Raw genomic sequence first — 26,793 nt, forward strand, 5'->3', positions numbered from 1 at the left:
AGAGAGTGACTCAGTGAGAGTGAGTTAATTAGTGAGCAAGTGAGCCAGTGAGAGTGAGTCAATTAGTGAGAGAGAGTGACTCAGTGAGTGAGTCAATTAGTGAGTCATTGAGAGTGAGTCAATTAGTGAGTGAGTCAGTGAGACTGAGTCAATTAGTGAGAGTGAGCCAGTGAGAGTGAGTCAATTAGTGAGCCAGTGAGAGTGAGCCAGTGAGAGTGAGCCAATGAGTGAGTGAGAGTGAGTCTGTGAGAGTGAGTCTGTGAGAGTGTGGAAATTAGTGAGAGAGTGAGTCAATTAGTGAGAGAGTGACTCAGTGAGTGAGTCAATTAGTGAGTGAGTCAATTAGTGATAGTGAGTCAGTGAGAGTGAGTCATGAGAGAGAGAGTGAGTCAGTGTGAGTGAGTCAATTAGTGAGCCAGTGAGAGTGAGCCAGTGAGAGTGAGCCAATGAGTGAGTGAGAGTGAGTCTGTGAGAGTGAGTCTGTGAGAGTGTGGAAATTAGTGAGAGAGTGAGTCAATTAGTGAGAGAGCGACTCAGTGAGTGAGTCAATTAGTGAGTGAGTCAGTGAGAGTGAGAGTGAGTCAGTGTGAGTGAGTCAATTAGTGAGAGAGTGACTCAGTGAGTGAGTCAATCAGCGAGTGAGTCAGTGAGAGTGAGTCAATTAGTGAGAGTGGGTCAGTGAGAGTGAGTCAATTAGTGAGAGTGAGTCAGTGAGAGTGAGTCAATTAGTGAGTGAGTCAGTGAGAGTGAGTCAATTAGTGAGTCAATTAGTGAGTGAGTCAGTGAGAGTGAGTCAATTTGTGAGTGTCAGTGAGAGTGAGGCAATTAGTGAGTCATTGAGAGTGAGTCATTTAGTGAGTGAGTCAATCAGTGAGTGAGTCAATTAGTGAGTGAGCCAATTAGTGAGTCTGTGAGTGAGTCAATTAGTGAGTGAGTCAATTAGTGAGTGAGTCAATTAGTGAGTCTGTGAGAGTGAGTCAGTGAGAGTGTGGCAAATAGAGAGAGTGAGTCAATTAGTGAGAGAGTGACTGAGTGAGTCAATTAGTGAGTGAGTCAGTGAGTGAGTCAATTAGTGATATTGAGTCAGTGATAGTGAGTCAGTGTGAGTGAGTCAACCTATGGCATAAGTGGTCTTTTTTCAAGTCACTGCTTATGGCACGGAGCAAGGGAAAAGAGTAACTAAAGTAACCATTAATCGCCACTTAATGTGAATAGATTATATAAATTAACCACAGTTACTATTTCCCACATCTCTAGTGTCAAGTAGGCAATATTTACTTCATTTGAATGTACTTGCTTTCGGCCTTGATTCCTTTATATGTGTAACTGTAGTATACTTCGATCACACTACAAAAGGATGCAACAAGAATACTGTAACGAAAGTTTATATTTGCCTGTGGAACATTCCTGTGGTATGGTGAGCCAGTGAGAGTGAGTCAATGAGTGAGTGAGAGTGAGTCAGTGAGAGTGAGTCAATGAGTGAGAGAGTGAGTCAGTGAGAGTGAGTCAATTAGTGAGTGAGTCAATCAGTAAGAGTGAGTCAATCAGTAAGAGTGAGTCAATTAGTGAGTGAGTCAGTGAGAGTGAGTCAATTAGTGAGAGTGACTCAGTGAGAATGAGTCAATTAGTGAGAGTGAGTCAGTGAGAGTGAGTCAATTAGTGAAAGTGACTCAGTGAGAGTGAGTCAATTAGTGAGAGTGAGTCAGTGAGAGTGAGTCAATTAGTGAGAGAGTGACTCAGTGAGAGTGAGTTAATTAGTGAGCAAGTGAGCCAGTGAGAGTGAGTCAATTAGTGAGAGAGAGTGACTCAGTGAGTGAGTCAATTAGTGAGTCATTGACAGTGAGTCAATTAGTGAGTGAGTCAGTGAGACTAAGTCAATTAGTGAGAGTGAGTCAGTGAGAGTGAGTCATAAGAGAGAGTGACTCAGTGACAGTGAGTCAATTAGTGAGTCATTGAGAGTGAGTCAATTAGTGAGTGAGTCAGTCAGACTGAGTCAATTAGTGAGAGTGAGCCAGTGAGAGTGAGTCAATTAGTGAGCCAGTGAGAGTGAGCCAGTGAGAGTGAGCCAATGAGTGAGTGAGAGTGAGTCTGTGAGAGTGAGTCTGTGAGAGTGTGGAAATTAGTGAGAGAGTGAGTCAATAAGTGAGAGAGTGACTCAGTGAGTGAGTCAGTGAGAGTGAGTCAATTATTGATAGTGAGTCAGTGAGAGTGAGTTATGAGAGAGAGAGTGAGTCAGTGTGAGTGAGTCAATTAGTGAGCCAGTGAGAGTGAGCCAGTGAGAGTGAGCCAATGAGTGAGTGTTTGAGAGTGAGTCTGTGAGAGTGTGGAAATTAGTGAGAGAGTGAGTCAATTAGTGAGAGAGTGACTCAGTGAGTGAGTCAATTAGTGAGTGAGTCAGTGAGAGTGAGTCATGAGAGAGAGAGTGAGTCAGTGTGAGTGAGTCAATTAGTGAGAGAGTGACTCAGTGAGTGAGTCAATCAGCGAGTGAGTCAGTGAGAGTGAGTCAATTAGTGAGAGTGAGTCAGTGAGAGTGAGTTATGAGAGAGAGAGTGAGTCAGTGAGAGTGAGTCAATTAGTGAGAGAGTGACTCAGTGAGAGTGAGTAAATTAGTGAGCCAGTGAGAGTGAGTCAATTAGTGAGAGAGAGTGAGTCAGTGAGAGTGAGTCAATTAGTGAGTGAGTCAATTAGTGAGTGAGTCAGTGAGAGTGAGTCAATTAGTGAGAGTGTCAGTGAGAGTGAGTCAATTAGTGAGTCATTGAGAGTGAGTCAATTAGTGAGTGTGTCAGTGAGAGTGAGTCAATTAGCGAGTGTGTCAGTGAGAGTGAGTCAATTAGTGAGTCCGTGAGAGTCAATTAGTGAGAGTGAGTCAATTAGTGAGAGTGAGTCAATTAGTGAGAGAGTGAGTCAATTAGTGAGAGTGAGTCAATTATTGAGAGAGTGACTCAGTGAGTCAATTAGTGAGTCCGTGAGAGTAAGTCAGTGAGAGTGAGTGAGTGAGTCAATTAGTGAGAGAGTGAGTGAGTCAGTGAGAGTGAGTCAATTAGTGAGTCATTGAGAGTGAGTCAATTAGTGAGTGAGTCAGTGAGAGCGAGTTAATTAGTGAGATTGAGTCAGTGAGAGTGAGTCATGAGAGAGAGAGAGTCAGTGAGAGTGAGTCATGAGAGAGAGAGAGAGTCAGTGAGAGTGAGTCAATTAGTGAGAGAGTGACTCAGTGAGAGTGAGTCAATTTGTGAGCAAGTGAGCCAGTGAGAGTGAGTCAATTAGTGAGAGAGAGAGAGTGAGTCAGTGAGAGTGAGTCAATTAGTGAGTTTGTGAGAGTGAGTCAATTAGTGAGTCTGTGAGAGTGAGTCAATTAGTGAGAGTGAGTCAGTGAGAGTGAGTCATGAGAGAGAGAGTGAGTCAGTGAGAGTGAGTCAATTAGTTAGTCATATGCCTTGAGATCAGCACTATCCTTTTTGGCTGCATATAAACTGTCTTTGATCTGCACGCAAGCCTTGTGGTTTTCTTTTGTGAAATTTGTGTGGAACTTTTTATCACATTTAAGCTGCATGTCCCAGTTTGATCATGCATGTGATTGAGAGCCCATGACTATGTGCTTTAAACAAGGAAGTCGCACAAAAACAACTCTTTGTTCCACAGGCCATACGATCTTCTGTGTTCTTAGATAATGTTGCTACCGAAATGCGGAAGTTTTTTTATCTGACTTGTATTTCATCATTATTAAGTACTCATTGAGGCAGACATTAATTTAAAGCTACATCATTACTGAACAGAGCCCCAGAGTGAGACGCTCTTAACGTATCAGCTGGCACATAGTCTTTTCACTGTATGCTCTTTCAGCAGCATAAACCGAAAGTCCGTGGGGCACTGACAGAGCTGAAGTGGGTGACTGGTGGCCTGCTGGTTCTGTTGAAGCAGTAAAATAAAAAAGCCATTAATCAAGCAGGATGGCTCTGTCTCCCTTCACGCCCAGGGAGGAGGGAGATGCTAGCAGAGCATCAAAGGGCTGGGTGAGAAGGGAGGGGGGAATGCAAGGGTCAAAGCGGGCGAAAGTGAAAGTAATCAAGCAGAGCATCAAAGGGCTGGGTGAGAAGGGAGGGGGGAATGCAATGAGCAGAGGAGCAGCTGTGCACGTGCATGTGATCTCGTGCACTCAAGGTTTAGGCCAGCCAAAAGACTGTGGGTAGCACTTTGAAAATCCCACATATAAAATGTCTCTTCGAGCCTTTGGCTCGCGAGACCTAATGAATCCTACAAATACCAGAATGCAAAGGAAAAGCAGTTGAAATACTTGCACTCGTCACTTGGTAGAAATTCAACTGGCTGTCTACAACTTCCTTATGGTTCTTTCTTCGGGTACCTTCTCACCTTACTTCCTCTTCTTTCTCACCTTTATTTTTGCTATGTATGCATTTCCTTCTGAAGCAGTGGCGGCTGGATTTTGCAGTAATGGTTGGGCAGGGGCACGCACAAATACAATAAAATGAAAAAATGAAAACACTTACTGTACACGCCTCTGCTCCGGACCTCTTCTTTCCTCGACTGCAGTGCAGGCACCATCAAAACTCAGCGGCCCAAGCCAGGCACTGCTCACATGCTGTTCACCAGCATGAGAGCAGCGCCTTGATGGAGGGAGCGACCTCTCTCGCTGCTCCTCAGCGCACTAGAGGCCTGCACTTGCTCTCAACCCTGCTGTCTTCAGACAGCTAAGTTGAGAGGTTTAAAGTGTGTGTGCCTGGTTTGCAATCACAAGACGGCCGGTCAAAGAGACATGCCCACTTTAAATAGTGCACAGGCAGCCCTCACCCCTCCCTGCTGCCACTCAGCTGGCCCTGCCCCGTCCTAACACTTGTTTCAGGATGTGATGATGGGAAATAAAATGATACTAAATTACCATTTTATTTTTCATCTCTGGGACTTTAGGGGGTATTTAATTGAGGCAACACTCCTCAGCTCCAATGGAGGAGCCACCCCTGCTCTCAAGGCAACTGCCTTAAGCCTCTATCCCTCCCACAGTCTTCTTCTCCCACTTCGTACCTATTTCCTTCCCTTTGTCTCTCTCACTGTGATTCTCCTTCTACCTCGGTGAGGATCCAGCTGCCAGACTCCAGGGAACAATCACAGGTAAAAAACAACCTGGCTGCTGCTTTACAATGCTAGAAAGTAATTGTACGGCGAGCTGGGAATATCTTGCCTTCCCTCTGTAAGTTGATTTGATTCAAAACTGCTCATGGGTTATGTTTTGAGCTTGGCTTCCTGAATGACACAATTTAGCATGACAAATGAGCACTTTCTGTGGCCGACAGTGGGTCATGGACAGCAAACACTGTGCTTTGTGTAGTGTAGGGCTGACATTGATGATAACAGCACAGCCTCTTTGCAAGTCCCCACCAGCCCCCAGACACTCAGAATAGTTAAAGTTAGCACAGCATTTCCAGAGGAGTGCTCTTTCTTTTTTTTTTTAGATTCTCATAGCGTGAAATCCACCTAAGGGTATTACCAGCTACATTACTCACCCAAGGAAAGGTTTAGGGGATCTTGACTAGTAAATCTACGCCAGCGAGCCAGCATGACGAACCCCGGCATACTAAACTGATCTGTTGAAAATGTGCCACCAGGGTTCACTAGTGATGCCCGTCACACGCACCGCGGTTTGCCCTCCTGCCTTCTCTCCTTCCCTCTTTCCCAACTCGTCACAGGCTGGGGTGGGATCAGCAGATCCCATCCCAGCCTATGAAAAGTCGGGCGGTGCCATACCGCCTCTGGCAACACAGGGCTCAAACCTAAGGTGTGCAGGCTGTGTCTAATCAGCGAGGGTGCCCTGCGTCACCAGTCCTAGGAGGTGACATAGGCCAGGGGTGGAAGAAGCCAAGCAGGACTGGGATCGCAAACCAGCCTTGGCAACTACGTCCGACCGGCCCCTGGGGAGGGTGGAACGCTGCTGCTGCGCGTTTGTTACAAGGGACCGATTTTGCTGCAAAACCACCCCCAACTGGTTCAAAACTGGCCCCCACCCTTCTGAACCATCGGGGAAGCGCCTGGTGCCCGCTATGGCCAATCCGGACCTGCCTGCATGATTTGCGACATGGCACATGTGCTGTACTGCAGGTGCCTGTCAAACAGTTCCCTGACATGGCTTGCCCCTGGCACAGAGCAAGGGTCAGAGTGACAGATAATTTTTAGATGAAACAAAACAGAAAGCAGAAAATATGGGAGGGCGCAGCTCTAAAGCTCATAAAAAGTAACCGCCTCTGGTGGTGATCAAGTCACATAGTGATTAAGAGGCATTTGTGACATGCACCTGAACAGAAGGTTTTACAATAATATTGGCCCCTTGTTATAGATCAGTGGCCACCGGTAGTCTCTCTAAATTTGGATATAAGGACAAGGGAGCGGAATCTCTCTGCTGCTACTCACTGTAAAGCTGACATAGGCTTATCCTGAATGAGGTAAGACTAGACAAGATTAGAGCAAATGGTTAGCTAGGATCATCTCTTAAACCATGGGGAAAGCCCACATTACCTGTCCTCCTCAGAAGCTCTTTACAAAGCACCAATTGTCTTCAAACTGGTTCATATCCAAACCTTTCTGCGAAGCGGCTGTGATGGAAGGACATCCGCAGATATGAAAAGATTTCCTCTGCAGCTTCATTAAGTTGATTTTTTTCAATATTTCAAATCTTTGTGAATTTCTCAAGGTTTTTGAAAATGTAAAAATAGTGTGGGAGAATACTCCCACATAAATCACATTAACATAGAAAAATTCAGAAATTTTTTTTTTTGATTGAAATCCATGGGCGATGTCTACAAGAGATGCCAAAATATGCTCCAAGCATCACAAGGAGATGATGGACGGATCGCTGAAACTTTTCAGACACTCACCCCCAGTCACAGATCTGGGTTGAATCCATCATCATTCTTTAGCTCACTTTACCACCCCAGATCAGGCACAGCCATATGCAAATCAGTCTTGACCCTGTGCCTCATGGGAACAGTCCAGCCTGAACTGCCAAGCCATGTCTTCCCTGGACCGGAAACAAGCATCCTTGGACCAGTTTCGGGCTAACAGCCCTCATCAGCCAGGCTAGCTTGAATTCAGTGGCAAAGTGAGCAAGGGACCCATGTCTGGGCATACCCTGCCAACGTAGGGCAAACTAAGCAAACACAAGGAGAAGATGGACGGAGAACAGAACATTTTCAGAAACTCACCCCCAGTCACAGATCTAAGTTGAATCCATCATCATTCTTTAGCTCTCTTTGCCACCCCAGTTCAGACACAGCTATAATGCAATCAGTCTTGACCCTGTGCCTCATGGGAACAGTCCATCCCGAACTGCCAAGCCATGTCTTCCCTGGACCGGAAACAAGTATCCTGGGACCGGTTTCAGATTAACAGCCCTCATCAGCTAGGCTAATTTGAATCCAGTGGCAAAGTGAGCAAGGGACCCACGTCTGGGCATATCCTGCCAACTTAGGGCTACTACAAGGAGATGATGGACGGAGCGCTGAAACTTTTCAGACACTCACCCCCACTCACAGATCTGGGTTGAATCCATCATCATTCTTTAGCTCACTTTGCCATCCAAGTTGAGACACAGCTATATGCAAATCAGTCTTGACCCTGTACCTCATGGGAACAGTCCAGCCCGAACTGCCAAGCCATGTCTTCTCTGGACCGAAAACAAGCATCCGGGACCGGTTTTGGGTTAACAGCCCTCATCAGTCAGGCTAGCTTGAATCCAGTACAAAGTGAGCAAGGGATCCAAGTCTGTGAATACCCTGCCAACTTAGGGCAAACAAAGCGAACATAAGGAGATGATGGACAGAGCGCTGAACCTTTTCAGACACTCACCCCCAGTCACAGATCTGGGTTGAATCCATAATCATTCTTTAGCTCACTTTGCCACCCCAGTACAGACACAGCTATATGCAAATCAGTCTTGACCCTGTGCCTCATGGGAACAGTCCAGCCCGAACTGCCAAGCCATGTCTACCCTGGACCGGAAACAAGCATCCTGGGACCTGTTTCGGGCTAACAGCCATCATCAGCCAGGCTAGCTTGAATCCAGTGGCAAAGTGAGCAAGGGACCTAGGATGCTTATTTCTAGTCCAGGGAGGACCTGGCCTGGCAGTTCGGGCTGGACTGTTCCCATTGGGCGCAGGGTTCAGACTGATTTTCATATGGCTGGGTCCAAACTGGAATGGCACGGTGAACAAAAAAATGATGGATTTAGGCCCAGATCTCTGTACTTTGGTGAACGTATGACAATTTTCGGCATTCTGTCCATCAATTGTTCTTTTTGCATTTGTCACCCTGAGTGGGACGGGTATGTCCAGACGTGGGTCCTATGCTCTCCATGCCACTGGAGTCAAGCTATCTTGGCTTATGAGGGCTAAAAGCTCGAAACCGGTCCTAAGATGCTTGTTTCCAGTCCAGGGAGGTCCTGGCCTGACAGTTCAGGCTGGACTGTTCCAATTGGACGCAGGGTTAAGACTGATTTTCATATGGCTGGGTCCAAACTGAAATGGCACGGTGAACAAAAAACGATGGATTTAGGCCCAGATCTCTGTACTTTGGTGAACGTATGACATTGTTTTGCATTCTGTCCATCAAGTGTTCTTTTTGCATTTGTCACCCCAAGTGGGACGGGTATGCCCAGACGTTGGTCCCATGCTCTCCATGCTACTGGAGTCAAGCTATCTTGGCTTATGAGGGCTAAAAGCTCGAAACCGGTCCTAGGATGCTTGTTTCCAGTCCAGGGAGGACCTGGCCTGACAGTTCGGGCTGGATTGTTCCCATTGGGCGCAGGGTCAAGACTGATTTTCATATGGCTGGGTCCAAACTGGAATGGCACGGTGAACAAAAAAACGATGGATTTAGGCCCAGATCTCTGTACTTTGGTGAACGTATGACAATTTTCAGCATTCTGTCCATCAATTGTTCTTTTTGCATTTGTCACCCCGAGTGGGACGGGTATGCCCAGACGTTGGTCCCATGCTCTCCATGCTACTGGAGTCAAGCTATCTTGGCTTATGAGGGCTAAAAGCTCGAAACCGGTCCTAGGATGCTTGTTTCCAGTCCAGGGAGGACCTGGCCTGACAGTTCGGGCTGGATTGTTCCCACTGGGCGCAGGGTCAAGACTGATTTTCATATGGCTGGGTCCAAACTGGAATGGCACGGTGAGCAAAAAACGATGGATTTAGGCCCAGATCTCTGTACGGGGCGAATGTATGACATTGTTCTGTATTCTGTCCATCAATTGTTCTTTTTGCATTTGTCACCCCAAGTGGGACGGGTATGCCCAGACGTGGGCCCCATGCTCTCCATGCCACTGGAGTCAAGCTATCCTGGCTGATGAGGGCTAAAAGCGGTAGTAGGATGCGTGTTTCCAGTCCAGGGAGTACCTGGCCTGGCAATTCGGGCTGGACTGCTCCCATTGGGGGCAGGGTCAAGACTGATTTGCATATGGCTGGGTCCACATCAATTGTTCTTTTTGCATTTGTCACCCCGATTGGGACAGGTATGCCCAGACGTGGTTCCCATGCTCTCCATGCCACTCGAGTCAAGCTATCCTGGCTGATGAGGGCTGAAAGCCCGAAACCGGTCCTAGGATGCTTGTTTCCAGTCCAGGGGGGACCTGGCCTGGCAGTTCGGGTTGTACTGTTCCTATTGTGTGCAGGGTCAAGACTGATTTGCATATGGCTGGGTCCAAACTGGAATGGCATGTTGAGCAAAAAAACGATGGATTTCGGCCCAGATCTCTTTACTGGGGTGAATGTATGACATTGTTCAGCATTCTGTCCATCAATTGCCCTATTTGCATTAGTCACCCCGAGTGGGACGGGTATGCCCAGACGTGGGTCTCGGGCTCTCCATGCCACTGGAGTCTAGCTATCCTGGCTGATGATCCTGGATGAGGGCTGGAAGCCCGAAACCAGTCCTGGGATGCTTGTTTCCAGTAGAGGGAGGACCTGGTCTTGCAGTTCTGGCTGGACTGTTCCCATTGGGCGCAGGGTCAAGACTGATTTGCATATGGCTGGGTCCAAATTGGAATGGCATGGTGAGCTAAAAAATGATGGATTTAGGCCCAGATCTCTGTACTAGGGTGAATGTATGACGTTGTTCTGCATTCTGTCCATCAATTGTTCTTTTTGCAAAATATGCTCCAAGTCAGACCTAGTTTAGTGGAAGTGTCAGTAACTTGACTATGAAAGATGCAAAGTCCGGCACCATTTGTGGTCTCTCCTGCCATAGCCTACAATTTTGATTCTGTACGCTCTGTTTCCTCATATGATCCTCTCTGTTGCTCTCTCACTCTTCCTTCTCCTTTCTTTTTCTTTGCTATTGTGTATCTATTGGGATGTACACCTCCAGCTGGATGGTGAATGTCCATTTACCCCGGCCCGAGTGGTAGACTGATTGTGAAACTGGTATCCTGACTTTTTTTTATCATAGCGTCAGGCTAATCTAACGGGTATGCAGAGGCCTAGGCCTGTCCCTTGTAATGTAAAGCCCAGAAAATGTACTGTGACCTGGAGGGGAGCACCAAGCATTTCCTCATACCAGGAATAGGAAACTACTGTGCATGCAAGGGTTTACGCAGGGATCAGAAAATAACTTTTAATGATGACGGTTGAGTAGATTAGATGCCAAGCATTACAGATGCTAGGGAGCTCTGTTAGCGGTGGAGGGTACGGACATGTGTAGCACATCAAGATCGCAAAGAGGATTTCAACCCTGTGTCGTGTTGCTCTAATTGCACTGTGTAGAGTTGCATGATGCTGTTTGATTAAAGTACTTTTTTATTCAAAAGATACGCCCTAGGCTGGACAATACATTACCATGTTGGTTGACTGTCGAGGTCTGAGCTCTTGCCCCCCAAATACCTAATTGAAACACATTTGGCTGTTCATCTCTTCACTATGGAAGTGAGCTGCAGACAGAAGGTACTTGCCCCAGTTTCAGTACCATAGTAGGATAGACCCCAGGAAACCAGTGGCAAAAGACCTCACTCACCAAGTTGGAGCCCAGTATCCCTGTCTACACAGAGGCCCCTCAACCAGGGCCTGAAACTTACCATTTCCAGTCCTGTTTCCAATCAATTATTCTCTCTTGCCTTTAGCTTCAGACAGGTGGATCCTTCTATCTGTGCCCCGTCCTAAACTCTGTCTTTCCCTTGGACTCACACCTATTCCCACTCACTATGTCTCACTCTTTCTTTGTTACGTTTTACATTTCTTCACATTTTACTCTTGTGTTTTTTTATCTCCATCTACAGTACTTTCTTCTCACGCTGTGCCTTGCTCTCTCCATCAGCCTCACTTCCATGTTGTGCATTTCTTGAATCTGCTTATCCAGCCTGCACCATTTGATAGTCCCTCAGGGGTGTTTATCGGTTGCCGGCGTCAGCGGTTATCATTATCCTCCATACCTCTGTAATTAAATCCTGGCAGGCAGAACACGATCATTTCTCTGCTCCTTGATGTCCCAGGGGGTGAGCCTGGAGAAGGGCAGTCCACAGAAGCCTTTGAGGACTCTCTGTCAGATATTTAATTCTCTTCTAAAAGAAGAGCAGAGCTAAAACCTCTCCCCCCACCCTCTCAATGAAAAGACCTCTTGCTCAGTGCTTAAATTCTAAACAATTTAGTACCAGGGCCCTCGCCAGGAGGCCACTGCAGCTTACACTATCTGTTGCCGGATGCCAGCTCTGCCAATGATAGTACCAACAAAACTACTGACCCTCACACTCTTACACGTGTTGCAGTTCATACTATTCAGGTCCCCAAAGCTCTAAGAATGGCTTGTGTGACAGTTATTAGTCATTGTTGATGTATATTTAATCAATGAACAGCTGTTGTGCTCATCTGTACTTTAGGCAGGCAGTGCCGCAATGTGGTAGACTGTGATAAGTGCAGGTGCTAACAATTAAGTTTCGGTGCCGAGCACCAGAAACCCCGGCTCGAATTAAGCACTGCTATTGCTTTGCCTCTTTATGTACTGTATGGTTTCAAAGCTCATCTGGATTCATGGCAATCAAATATAGACTAAATCAAAGGCATGGATTCCTAATCTGCTTCATGTGACACCGAGGTATATGTGATGGGAATATAAGTATCATAACCTAACGTTTATTTGTGAAGTGCACGTTCACCCAGAAGAGTATCTTGGCACTGATTAACAGATGTTTTTTTATACCCAACGGTCCACATTTTATCGACCTCAGAAGGATGAGGGGCACCAGGATTAGAACCTTTGACCTTGAGGTCAAATACATGCCCTTATAGTGGATGCTTTAGTCCACCAAGCCACCAGACCCAGCTTGATGTGTACAGCAATTTATAACTGAGGTGCACTGTTTTGGTATTATTCACTTAAGCAATTCATTTTATGGTGAAGTATTCTTAAGCACATAGGCATGTGCCACCTTCGCCAGCAGCTAACATTCGAGCACTACAATTCTTTATGTGCGCATGCTCATGCCAACCAGAGTTTTACTGGGACAAAAAATCGGCCCAAGCACTGAAAAATAAGTGGCCCCCATTAGCGAACCGGTTGACCAAAAAGGTGGCCCACACTTGCAAATCAGGCCAGTTTTGAACTTAACAAGGTGTATGGGTATTTCGAAGGTAGGGCAGATTTCATTCATTTGGGTTTGCTGAAGCAATATTTATGGTAATATCAGGGAAAACAGTGAAAACTGGCCCATCTGGTTACAAACCAGGCACACAAGCTGCTAAAGGACCTGTCTATGTACTGACCTGTCAGACCAACCCATCGGGCTCTATCGGATTGCCCTATAGGCCAGTCCGATCCTGATGCCAGCTAGTGCCTATGATGTCCTTTGAGGAGTTAAGTGTGACTGTTTTTAATGTGTGTGACATTTAAGAGTTGGGTAAGGGAATACCCAACTGCTCAGGGTGCAGCAGATTTCCTCACCTGAAGACCATGAGTAGCTTTCGCTTGTAGTGTGACCGTGGACCCTTTCCATGCAGAACCCCCGTCATCCGGTCAGGTGTGGCACCGCGGTGAGAAATGAACCCTTGGAATATTGGATCGTAGGTGAGCCACCAGGATCCAAACAAGTAGCCAAGCTGGATGGTATCCACTCTTGCTAAATTAAGACTGGCAGCTTGTAGCATATGTGGGACTGGTGGAGTGAATGATGAGTATGCCCATGAGGTTCAGTGGCATTAGTTGCCTTGGACAGAGTCGAAGGAGCCTAACTATAGCCTCTCATCCTGACATTTGAAAGTCTCTAGTCTCTTACTGGGCACGTGTATCTTAAGAAGTAATGTTTACTAAGGTCATGGGGGTTCATTCTTTAAAGGAGTCACTAACTTCAATAAGTAGTTATCTTTCTTTGCTGGGCCACTACAAAGGACATTTCACTACTACACTAATCACCTTCAATCAATCAATCACCTGAATACAAAACTATGGATAGTAAAATATGATACTCAACCTGGTGAAAGATATCGTAAAAAATTATATGCCAACCCACACCTTAGGTCTTTGAGAAGTCCTTGATTCTCAAAGCAGATGAGAGATCTGTAACAAAACATACGCAACTGGAAAGGTTTCGCATAGTTATCAGATGATGTAGGGTTTCGTAATGGTGGATATTTCTCTGGCACCAAAAATTGCACTACTTGGTGACCATTTGTGTAAACCCGAGAGGGAAACCCTTCTTTGGATCAAAGCTTATGAGGCGACCCACATTCAGAACTGAAAATTTTAACACAACCATATTGCAAATTTACCAGCTAATATCAAATCTTAAGAATGGCAAATGTGCATATTACAAATGTACAATAATAAATAGAACACAGTAACTTGATATTGGAGATGTGGACAGGATTTATGTATAGAACTACTTGTTTGTGAAACTTGGAATGTCTCTGCAAGTGCCTCTAAAAAATATAACTGATAGAGTGACAACATAACTGAAGACGAAGTAGGTGATGAGTAGATTGGGAATTTAAAATATGCATGTACCTATGTAGCAGTTTTCCTGCCACAAAGCGTTGTTTCTAACAAAAGACCTCAAGCTATATCCTCTAAATTTGGTGAGAAACGAGATCCCCTCTCTGGTTTATGCACACAGCATCATTCAGAGTTCAGGCTTGTGTCTGGCACTTGACACACACAGTGCACAGAAAGGAGAAGATAGCGCTCTGACGCCGATACCCCAGTTACACTTTGAAGGCACTTTATTAAGCAATCTCACACTGACTGAGTATTGTATAAACTTCTTAAAATGTGATGTAAGAGCACATGACCTGTGAAATAAAAATATGGGTAAAGCCGTCTACATTACTACCAGCAAATTGGTATGGCACATCTAAAATTATTTCATTCGGAGAGGGTGGGATTTTGGGGGGGTTGAGGGTTGGGGGTTTGTCTATTTGTTTTGTTCTCAATTTTTTTATAAAAGTGATACATGAGCAATTGCCTTGCAGGTCTGTTCTACGCTAAATCATCTTCTTGTGGGGTCGCCCTCCGAGCTGTAGACCTGTGCGCTGTGTACTGACCATTCTGTTTTGCTCTGCCGACCGATGGTTGTAGGCAGTTGAGCTGTGCACTTTGGATGCGTATCACATAATAAAAATGATTGATTCTAAAATTATTTCATTGATCTCGTGTGAAAAAGGTATACATCCACAGACATTTGTGAATTTCTTGTAGAATGAAATACGTTTGTGATGCATGCACGGATGCTTTGTGAATACATTTTAAGGTAATGATGTGTGATGAATTGGCATAGTTAAACCAGTGGAGTAACAAAGTCCCCCTCAGCTTCTGCAGTGAGGAGAGGTGACCGGAGCTTCACGGTGCCCCCCTCAGCGTGGTACCCTAGCCTGAGAGCTCCTGAATAAGGCCGGAAGGGGGCCGCTCCGTATAGTTTGCAGTGGGCCCCCCTCTAGTTTCATTATGCCACTGAGTTAAACATGTTGCCTCAGCTGCACACTTTGATGCACAAACTGTCAAAAATATGTTGTCTTTTTAGTGAGAGACTTTGAGGACCTCAGAGGGAGTGCAGCAATAAATTATGATACTTGATAAAATGTTGCCACAGTAACTAGAAATTTATGTCAGAACCACAGTAACTTTGATGTGTCAGAATTCCCTGATGCGTCATTTAAAGTTTGATTTGAGTCAAAATGGCTGCACACATTTGTTTGCATCAAGTCATTGTCCTAATCTAGAAAATGGACTAGCTTTCAACACTTAGGAGCCGATTACGATCTCGCAAGGAAAGCCCTCCATACGACTAGGTTCCAGAGGGCTTTCCGAGCGAATCGTGCTCCAGGAGTACGAGCGACTGATTATGATGCATCAGTATGCTTAAGGACTCGGTTCGCTCGGACTCCCATTGAAGTCTATGGGAGCCTGTATACCCTTCACGTACACAGGCTCCCATGGCAAAAAGGGGTGGGTGGGGAAAAGCGTACACGCTGTGGCGGGCACCCCATGGTGCCCGCCACACTGTGCATGCTTGGATCAGGGGGACCCATGCTTGGATTCAGAGGGCCCCGGGTGAAGGTGGCCTGCTGTGCCCCCCGCAGTACGATTGCGACAGCCGTTTCGTCTCGCAGAGACCGAGTCGATGCAGCTGTCCAAATCGTGCATCGAACTCTCTCGGTCGGAATCCGGCTCCACTGCGTGGCACGATTCGGCTACGAATGAGTGGCGCGGACAGGATCGAGTTCGGAAACGATTAGTTTGACGCGTAGGAGATCTTTGTATCGTACTTGGTCGTTTGGACCTGTGTATGATACGGTCGGAAACAAGGGCTATGAATCAGATCCGGGAAAGCCAAATCCAATTTGGAGGCCTTCCGAACGACATCGTAATCGGGCCCTTAGGAGTTAGACTCATCCAAGATGCCGGTCATCAGTGCTTCGTTTGGAAAATATGAAGTGCTAGGGCTCTGACCAGGAGGCCACTGCTGCTTGCACCACCCATCGCCTCTGTCATCGCTGCCAAAACAACACTAACCATCTCTCTCACATGTAAATGGAACATTTCAGAATATTCCAGGTCCCCAAAGCTAAAGGAATGGCTGGGGAGGTAGGTGTTTGCAATTTTTTTATGTATATTGTATTCCTAAACAACCGTTGTTCTGCTCATCTCTAAATTAGATGAGCAGCACCACCATGTGCTGAGCACCGGAAAGCACCGGCTCAAATTAAGCACTGAACTGCCGGTCATGCTGCGTCATATCAGTGAGCTGAACTTTGAACCTGTTTCTTCATTCATATCTCCATGAGTGTGTAAATGCGAATGGACTCTCTCCTCAGTTAAGTTGTTTCAGTATTGCTTTCTGTCATGGAAGGTGATTGATAGGCCAAAAAGGAATAAAATTAACTTCACGTTGCAGATAATGATGTTCTAATTTTAAAGGAATAGAATACAAATTATATATGTCCTATTCGAGAAAGACAGCTTCTACCTTGTGCCTTCTACCGTTTACCAGGTGGACTTTGCTGGTGTAGAAATCAGGGGTTCAGGAACTGTTTGCCAATTTCCTCACATGGCTAGAATTCTGGCTTGATTATTACATGGCTATCACATCAAGAGAGAGAAGGAAGCTTTCACCCTACTGTACGTCCTTCATATTATACATCCAACACAAAGAATACAGTAATATCCACCCTACACTTGTTGGGGACGTAAGTGGGTCAAGTTGGGGCCACTTTTAAAATAATGGATGGATAGGCATGGTTCATCATTGGCCCATCTGTCCCTCCTTGATAGGATAGTTCCATCCAGGTGGTCTCACCTTGCTTTGAGCAAGCTCACAAATAGGAGTAGTAGATAAATGTAGGATTTATATAACAGTTAAAACTACCTCAGTGTAAACCATAAGGATTTTCCTGCAGGGTTAAAATAATTAATCATGGATGAAACTGAGAATAGTGTCTCATTAATCCTTGTGCCAACATGTTTTGGTTCCTATATCTGCCTCAACAATATATACTTAAAGTATAGGATGTTAACAAATGACCAGGTGGAGGTAAAACGTATTCTCTACTTTTCTCCTGCATGTACAAAGGACGTAGCAGGGATAGTAAGAATCAACTTTGCCCTGATGAAGGCCCCAGAGACAGAGATTCCTAGACTAAATTGCTCGGTTCATCACTTGGTTCCGAAGTACCTGGTCATATGTAGTGTGCTCAACGTTGCTGAATCAGCCATAGTTCTTAAAACCATAATATATTGGTCAATAGACTCCCCTTCATGTTGACCTCTAGAATAGAACTTGTAGTATTCGAAAACAGTTCTTATTTTTTCCATAAGTATCTTTCCTTCATTTGTTTAAAAGCAATTTAGTATAGATCCACATTTTCCTGGATTCTCCTTAATTGGTAGATTCCTGAAATTCTTCAGAACCACATCACTTGTTTCAGTAATGCCAAATGTCTTTGGGGTGTGCACTACCCATACTCCAAGACTTACACTTATTCCTAGAATGGTTCCAACCGCATTTCCCATTTAAAGGGTGGTTCCCCAGGCTCAGCTAAGAATGGTGATGGTGCCTGAATGTTTGACATGACAATGACAGTCACACACAAATGGTACTGAAGCATACTGCATAAATGATTCTTAAAACAAAATTCAGTCAAGGTGTAGAACTGAAAAATGAATATGACAACAAATTGGTTATTATATATTCAATTTTTTCAGTTTACCACCATAAAGAGATTTCCATTCTAAATATTAATTCTACAACAAAGTTGCAAAGTTCAGATACATATCTGTGCTTTATTCCAAATATGAGGATCCCAAAGGCTCAAAATGGCCAGCTCATTAGTTGTTAGTTCTTTCAATAGAAAATAGAGCCTTATTCATATTAGCTCATTCTATGGTTCCCAACTTCTTCTGTTGTGCATATGTTTCTTGGGGCAATAGTTTGTGACATTGTATCAATACTCACAGTAGCCATTGGTGGAATTCACGGTGTGCTCCACCTCCAGAGGGTACCGCACTTTAACAAAAACTGCTTCAATTTGAATTAACATTGAAACTAAACACTACGCTATCGCTTGAGTGATGGTAGTCTCGTCGTGTAATAGTAATAAAGCTATTGGGCATGTGTTGCTCCCTTAAAATCATATAAGTACGTAACTCGTGTGGAATCCGCCATAATAAACACTGAGATCGGTCAATGTGGATTGGAAGGTTTATTCAAATAAGTAGGTAAGTAGAGTAGCAGAGCAACACCTTCTACTGTTAGCATCAAACTGTCTCGCTTATGTCATCAGCATGCACATACAGAGTATATTCCACTCAACTATTTTATCCACTACAGCCTCCATAACTCAACGCGCAACCGCACACCACATCGATATACCACACCTTGACAGGGTCAGAGGGTTAAAAGAGAGTCCCGAGGGACATTATTTTTTACTACATACAAATCTCCCAATCTACATTTCTTATATTTCCCCAAAACCTCTTTTAGGATATTTAGCATTAATGATCATATAAAAGTACATAAAAAGCTCATAACTTAGAAAACTACTGGTATACTGAATGTGCAGCTATTCTTGACCAATCAATAAGTCACTATCTATTTGCTTTTGTATTAGCCAAAACACAGCTGTCCTTACTATCGATGCAACTTCTGACAAATTCACCGCTAAGCTTAGGTAGCAGCTCCCACCAAGAACACTTGTCTCTTTAACTAACAGTCGTATTGTTGATCCTAAGGTACCTCTCCCTTCACTAATCCTTGAGGTTCTCACTAATCATTCCCTGTAATTGAAAAGAGCTCCAAGGAGACTTAATGAGGCTGCTTTGGGGCATCTCAACGCTTGCACATTAATCTCTATTGATGCAATCAAGAAATGACACAGTCATTAACAATATTGATCATGTGATAATTAGATTGAGACTCACGCATTCTCCTGTATCACCTCCTCCCCGGCTGCCGCTATCTTTTTGTAGCAGTAGATCATCTCCGCTATCAGCCATATGGTGAGGACCACGATCAAGACATACATCATGATCTCCGACACAATGGAGGCTGTGTCTCTGTTTGCTGCAAAAACCACAAATGACACTTATCACAGCGGCATGGAAAAAGACCTGGGTAGACTGCATCTTTCCACTGACATTACAAACCTACAAGTATGCATGCAATAATGAACTTCAGCTAAAAACAAGTGGCTACTCTCATTGGTTCACAGAAGATGTGCTTGATAGCAACAAATGGGCATTCCATGCACCAAGAGTGGGTTAACAGTGTGCTTATGTATTGAGAGGGTGACTGTTCCTAAAGATGGTCGTGTGTGCTCTCAAGAAGTAAACAGGTCGGGAAGAATGTGGGGAATTTCTCCTTTTGAATATAGTGCCCTCACACACCCTTTCGGGTGTCTTGCTTCATCATGGGGCGTTGCTCCTCGTGGGGGTGGCGCTGCAGTCCCCCACGGGCCCCGCAAGAGGGCTCTTTATCGGAGATCTTTTTTTTGGAGACGCCGCAGTTGTGCATGGGGGTGTGTGGGCCTATCTAAGGGGTGGTGAGTGGTGCGTTAAAAATTACTGGATAAAGTACAAGACCTTTATTCACAACTCTACCCAGTAAAGATTTAAAATAGTGATCCTGGAGTTCCTCTTGGAAAAGAAATAAAGAGGGCAGATGTGAAGGTAACTGCTGCTCTCAGGAGGGTGCGTGTAAGTCCTAATAATAAATGGTCAACATGTTTCGCGCTTCAAGGTGGGTCCTTAAGGGATCCCGATGCGCTTCGTCAGGACCAAACTATAAAGTGGGTGAAATAATTGTGAAAAAATAAGAACAGGTTTCAAATGAGGTGCTGTGTTGTAAATCTGTGATACCTTAGTATTAGGTAAACGCAGCGTCCTCGCGCTGATAGGACTCCTTCTTGTGTGGATAACCTTTACCCAACCTGGTAGGGTAGAAATACAAAAAGAGAGACACACATGGGGATAGGGGAGAGGGAAAACAGTAAAAATCAAACATGACATCTGGTAACCATTAAACAGGGTCTGTTTGTGATTGCAATATAACCCAGCATAAGGAGTATAATTTAAACCATGCCTCAAATGATTACATGCAGGTACAGATGACTTGTGTTGGAAGACTATTCAACATCGTGCTCAAGACCGCTATGGTGGGGTGCGAGTAATATTAGATCGCTTAACAATACTCGAGTGCCATCAATAAGTATCTGACAACCTGTGTAAGAAAACTTGCAGCGGTCACAACGTGGTAATGGAACATTATCGTTTGTGAGAATCTTTTCCAAGCACGGAGCTACATGATAAAGCCTACCCTGAAAGTATAGGGAATGGGCTCCATCAGCAACGCGGAGTAGGCAGAAAGAGAAACTGGATAAAGGAAACAAAAGAGAATATCATGGATGTCGATTATTGGTAGGCTGTCGTAAGACTCAGTGCGCGGGGGCTCACCTCATGCGTTGTAAGTGAATACTCACAGGTGCTCTTCCGCCAAGGGTGTGGTAACCTACCCCTCCTCCGGACAGCGCTGGAATGGACAAGGGATGCTATGAGGACGCGCTGATTAAGTATGTTCCTTCGTGAATGCTAAGTTCCGGGTAGGGGCGGTCCCGGGACGCCGAAAGATGACGTCATGACGTAGCGTCGTGTGTAGTCATGGTGATTCCGGGCGCCTGAAGACCCTATTGGTCGACGTAATTGTTAGCCCTGGAAACCGAGGGAGTTGTTCAGTGCTTGAAAGTGACGTGGTGGGACTGAACAATAAGTAGTCATAGTGACCGGGGGTGTGTCTGACATGGTGGAATACCAACGCAATCCTAGGAATACAAGTTTTTTTAGAATTCGTCAAGAGACATCAATAAAGTTTTAGACATAAACAATTGTCGAGAGGACTCTGCATGATGTCTTTAAGGGCAATGTACTCTGAAGTCATGGGGATTAGTCCACGTAAGGGAGTGGCGAGAGTATGTCACGTACAAGCAATGTTTTTGACAATGTGGATCCTAATACGTTTCCCATCGTTTTTCTTGTTGATCAATGCATCAGAGTGTTGGTCATTTTTAGATGCGCAGAATGGAATTAAAGGGCAAGTATGATATCATTCTTAGATGCGCAGAATGGAATTAAAGGGCAAGTATGATATCACAATAGTATAATCGATATGAGCATAGACAGACTCAGTAAAAATGGGACGTCATGTTAGCTCAGCCCAGGGAATTTCATCATTCAAGCCCCTAGTGTCACATCCCAATCTGTGGACCCATCGTTGTTCCTGTCTGAACAAAGTGCGTTTTGTCCAGTTGGGGTTGGAGACTGTTCGCTGTGTGTCCATGTTCTGCGAAATGTGTCAGTAATTTCGTGTTGGTTTTTCCTCGTCTTATGGTGCTTTTGTGCTCCCCTATACGAGTCTTAACTGCTCTTGTGGTCATTCCCACATATCTCATGTTGCATGGGCAGACAATCGTATAGACACAGTTGGTCGTGTTACAATTCGTGTGTCTCGTTTGGCGCCAAGGTGTCACAAGGCCCAAGTCGATTTCTTTAGAAATCATGGTCTCTGCACACGTCGAACAGGAGCCGCACGGGTAATGGCCTACTACTGGTGGTAAAGACCAAAGTGTCGGCTGTGGTGTAGTTTGTTGTCTTGGCCTAGTGTGTACCAGGTGGTCTCTCAAATTCTGCGTTCGTCTAAATGCAAACAGAGGTGGTGGGCCAGGGTCAAATGATCCTGAATTCAGTATTGGCCAGTGTTTTTTGATGGCCTTCCGTATATTGTTGGAGCTTGGAGTGAAAGTAGTGACACAGGTCATGGTGTCTAGTCCAGATTTTTCTTTTATCTCAAGGAGAGATGCCCTGGGGCTGTTTCTGGCTCTCTTATGGGCTTGACGGATGATGTTTCTCGGGTAATTTCGTTTGGCCAGATTGTTACTGAGAAGATCACATTGTTTCTCGAATTCCTTTATAGTGTCACAATTCCTACGAAGGCGTAGGAATTGACCAACTGGAAGGTTGTTTCTGAGTGCCCTCGGGTGGTGACTGTCATAGATCAGGAGATTATTCCTGTCTGTCGGCTTCTTGTAGTTGGTTGTATGACACCTCACGAGGTCCTCACCTACGAACAAGCGGTCCTCAAAGAAGTTGGAGCTTTAAATCTGAAGCGGTCGTACGACAATCTATCAAAAGAAGAAAGAAGCATACTTCGAACCATCACCGAAGATCGGGATATAATAATCAAACCTGCTGACAAGGGAGGGGCAATTGTCATTCAAGATCAAGAACCTTATGACAGAGAATGCACCCGCCAATTGGCCAACACCACTTATTATGAAGTGATTACAGAAGATCCCACCAGGCGCCTTTTGACCCGGATTAAGAGCATGGTCTGTGAGGCATCCGCCGAAGGTTGGATCTCACAACAAGAAGCCAATTTTCTTACGACAGAAGACCCTCGGACCCCGTATTTTTACACACTTCCTAAGATACACAAGGGGGTCAACCCCCCACCGGGTCGTCCGATTGTCTCTGGCATTGACTCTGTCCTGGAACCACTAAGCAAATTCTGCGACTTTTATCTACGCCCCTTAGTGAGCGAGACCCCTACCTACCTGAGGGACACCACGGAGGTTCTTAATCTCATTGACCTCTTTCCAGATGCAGACAAAATAGACTTCTTAGTGACAATGGACGTGGAAGCCCTCTATACGAACATACCACAGGATGCCACTCTGGAAGTACTAGAGGACACCCTCAGGAACATCAACCCTTGGCCTTTCATAACCCCGATTCCATTTATCTGCGACTGTGCTTCCCTTGCTCTTAAAGAGAATTTCTTTGCCTTTAAATCACAACTATTCCACCAGATACAAGGCACGAGCATGGGAAGCACATTTGCGCCGAGTCTGGCATGCCTTTACATGGCCCATTTTGAAGAACGACACATTCTTGGAGATAACAACTCCTTCAAGGAACACATTCTTTTATGGCGTCGTTACATTGACGATGTCATTTTATTTTGGCAAGGGAATGAAGAACAGTGCACGGAATTCTGCAACTGGGTTAACACTCTCAACCCTTATCTGAAATTTACTAGCACAAGATCACGCCAAAAAATCCCCTTTTTGGATCTCCTTATCTCATTGGATAATGGATGCCTCCATACAACCAACTACAAGAAGCCGACAGACAGGAACAATCTCCTGATCTATGACAGTCACCACCCGAGGGCACTCAGAAACAACCTTCCAGTTGGTCAATTCCTACGCCTTCGTAGGAATTGTGACACTATAAAGGAATTCGAGAAACAATGTGATCTTCTCAGTAACAATCTGGCCAAACGAAATTACCCGAGAAACATCATCCGTCAAGCCCATAAGAGAGCCAGAAACAGCCCCAGGGCATCTCTCCTTGAGATAAAAGAAAAATCTGGACTAGACACCATGACCTGTGTCACTACTTTCACTCCAAGCTCCAACAATATACGGAAGGCCATCAAAAAACACTGGCCAATACTGAATTCAGGATCATTTGACCCTGGCCCACCACCTCTGTTTGCATTTAGACGAACGCAGAATTTGAGAGACCACCTGGTACACACTAGGCCAAGACAACAAACTACACCACAGCCGACACTTTGGTCTTTACCACCAGTAGTAGGCCATTACCCGTGCGGCTCCTGTTCGACGTGTGCAGAGACCATGATTTCTAAAGAAATCGACTTGGGCCTTGTGACACCTTGGCGCCAAACGAGACACACGAATTGTAACACGACCAACTGTGTCTATACGATTGTCTGCCCATGCAACATGAGATATGTGGGAATGACCACAAGAGCAGTTAAGACTCGTATAGGGGAGCACAAAAGCACCATAAGACGAGGAAAAACCAACACGAAATTACTGACACATTTCGCAGAACATGGACACACAGCGAACAGTCTCCAACCCCAACTGGACAAAACGCACTTTGTTCAGACAGGAACAACGATGGGTCCACAGATTGGGATGTGACACTAGGGGCTTGAATGATGAAATTCCCTGGGCTGAGCTAACATGACGTCCCATTTTTACTGAGTCTGTCTATGCTCATATCGATTATACTATTGTGATATCATACTTGCCCTTTAATTCCATTCTGCGCATCTAAGAATGATATCATACTTGCCCTTTAATTCCATTCTGCGCATCTAAAAATGACCAACACTCTGATGCATTGATCAACAAGAAAAACGATGGGAAACGTATTAGGATCCACATTGTCAAAAACATTGCTTGTACGTGACATACTCTCGCCACTCTCTTACGTGGACTAATCCCCATGACTTCAGAGTACATTGCCCTTAAAGACATCATGTAGAGTCCTTTCGACAATTGTTTATGTCTAAAACTTTATTGATGTCTCTTGACGAATTCTAAAAAAACTTGTATTCCTAGGATTGCGTTGGTATTCCACCATGTCAGACACACCCCCGGTCACCATGACTCCTTATTGTTCAGTCCCACCACGTCACTTTCAAGCACTGAACAACTCCCTCGGTTTCCAGGGCTAACAATTACGTCGACCAATAGGGTCTTCAGGCGCCCGGAATCACCATGACTACACACGACGCTACGTCATGACGTCATCTTTCGGCGTCCCGGGACCGCCCCTACCCGGAACTTAGCATTCACGAAGGAACATACTTAATCAGCGCGTCCTCATAGCATCCCTTGTCCATTCCAGCGCTGTCCGGAGGAGGGGTAGGTTACCACACCCTTGGCGGAAGAGCACCTGTGAGTATTCACTTACAACGCATGAGGTGAGCCCCCGCGCACTGAGTCTTACGACAGCCTACCAATAATCGACATCCATGATATTCTCTTTTGTTTCCTTTATCCAGTTTCTCTTTCTGCCTACTCCGCGTTGCTGATGGAGCCCATTCCCTATACTTTCAGGGTAGGCTTTATCATGTAGCTCCGTGCTTGGAAAAGATTCTCACAAACGATAATGTTCCATTACCACGTTGTGACCGCTGCAAGTTTTCTTACACAGGTTGTCAGATACTTATTGATGGCACTCGAGTATTGTTAAGCGATCTAATATTACTCGCACCCCACCATAGCGGTCTTGAGCACGATGTTGAATAGTCTTCCAACACAAGTCATCTGTACCTGCATGTAATCATTTGAGGCATGGTTTAAATTATACTCCTTATGCTGGGTTATATTGCAATCACAAACAGACCCTGTTTAATGGTTACCAGATGTCATGTTTGATTTTTACTGTTTTCCCTCTCCCCTATCCCCATGTGTGTCTCTCTTTTTGTATTTCTACCCTACCAGGTTGGGTAAAGGTTATCCACACAAGAAGGAGTACCTATCAGCGCGAGGACGCTGCGTTTACCTAATACTAAGGTATCACAGGTTTACAACACAGCACCTCATTTGAAACCTGTTCTTATTTTTTCACAATTATTTCACCCACTTTATAGTTTGGTCCTGACGAAGCGCATCGGGATCCCTTAAGGACCCACCTTGAAGCGCGAAACATGTTGACCATTTATTATTAGGACTTACACGTACCATCCTGAGAGCAGCAGTTACCTTCACATCTGCCCTCTTTATTTCTTTTCCAAGAGGAACTCCAGGATCACTATTTTAAATCTTTACTGGGTAGAGTTGTGAATAAAGGTCTTGTACTTTATCCAGTAATTTTTAACGCACCACTCACCACCCCTTAGATAGGCCCACACACCCCCATGCACAACTGCGGCGTCTCCAAACAAAAGATCTCCGATAAAGAGCCCTCTTGCGGGGCCCGTGGGGGACTGCAGCGCCACCCCCACGAGGAGCAACGCCCCATGATGAAGCAAGACACCCGAAAGAGTGTGTGAGGGCACTATATTCAAAAGGAGAAATTCCCCACATTCTTCCCGACCTGTTTACTTCTTGAGAGCACACACGACCATCTTTAGGAACAGTCACCCTCTCAATACATATACGTGATTCTGAGGGAGCACGGGTACTGGACCTACTTCTAAATTACGCTCCCAGTCCCCCCCTCTTCTTGTAGCATAATTTAACAGTGTGCTTCACAGACAGAAATGGAAGAAGGTCTTTCCTTGAGGAAGGTGATTATTTATTTATTTATTTATTTATGGGCTTGTAACGCGCCGGCATCACACCCGAAGGTGTATCTCCGCGCGGTGCTGTGAAGAAACAGGTAGGGCAGCGCTCCAACTAGAACAGGGTTGTCTTTAGGCGTTTCCTGAAAGCTAGATGGCTCGGGCAGTCTCTGAGGGAAAGGGGAAGACTGTTCCACAGACGTGGGCCCATAATGGAAAGGGCGCGACCTCCCTGTCTGGTCTTGTTATGTCTAGGAACCTGGAGTAATAGCTGATTGCTGGACCTAAGAATGCGGGAAGGGCGGTGGTATACAAATTTCTCGGCCAGGTAGTGTGGACCGAGGTTGTGAAGACTCTTGTGCACCACACAGCAAATCTTGAATTCCACCCGTTTCCGGATGGGAAGCCAATGGAGGGCCTTGAGGAGGGGCAAGGATGGAGTTCTAGGGGGGGCATTGGTCACCAGGCGGGCCGCAGTGTTCTGAACCACCTGAAGTTTTTTAAGCACTCCTTCATTGGCTGCTAAGAATAGGCCATTGCAATAGTCCAGGCGGCTCAAAACGAGGGCCTGGACCAAGGTCTTTCTTGTATAGTCTGGTAGAAGGGGGAACACCTTCCGAAGGAGGCTAATGATGTGGAAGCAGGATCCCGCCGTGGTGCTGGCATGATGGGCAAGGGTGAGATCATGATCTAGACGGACCCCCAGGTTTTTC

General features: G+C 45.4%; 1 protein-coding gene across 2 annotated transcripts in view; it reads right to left on the minus strand.

The window, feature by feature from the left end:
- Positions 1-26,793, minus strand: part of SCN1B (sodium voltage-gated channel beta subunit 1) — a 456,449-nt gene that overhangs the window by 97,778 nt on the left and 331,878 nt on the right. For both annotated transcript variants that reach the window (XR_014966378.1, XM_085616039.1), the window contains exon 4: positions 18,904-19,045. Coding sequence is in view for 1 of the 2 variants with exons in the window: in XM_085616039.1 (XP_085472165.1) it covers positions 18,904-19,045 (142 nt within the window). In the remaining variant the exon portion in view is untranslated. The remainder of the gene's footprint in view (positions 1-18,903; positions 19,046-26,793) is intronic.

The sequence above is a fragment of the Triturus cristatus genome, chromosome 7 (assembly GCF_964204655.1).
Source record: "Triturus cristatus chromosome 7, aTriCri1.1, whole genome shotgun sequence".
In the NCBI taxonomy this organism is placed as follows: domain Eukaryota; kingdom Metazoa; phylum Chordata; class Amphibia; order Caudata; family Salamandridae; genus Triturus; species Triturus cristatus.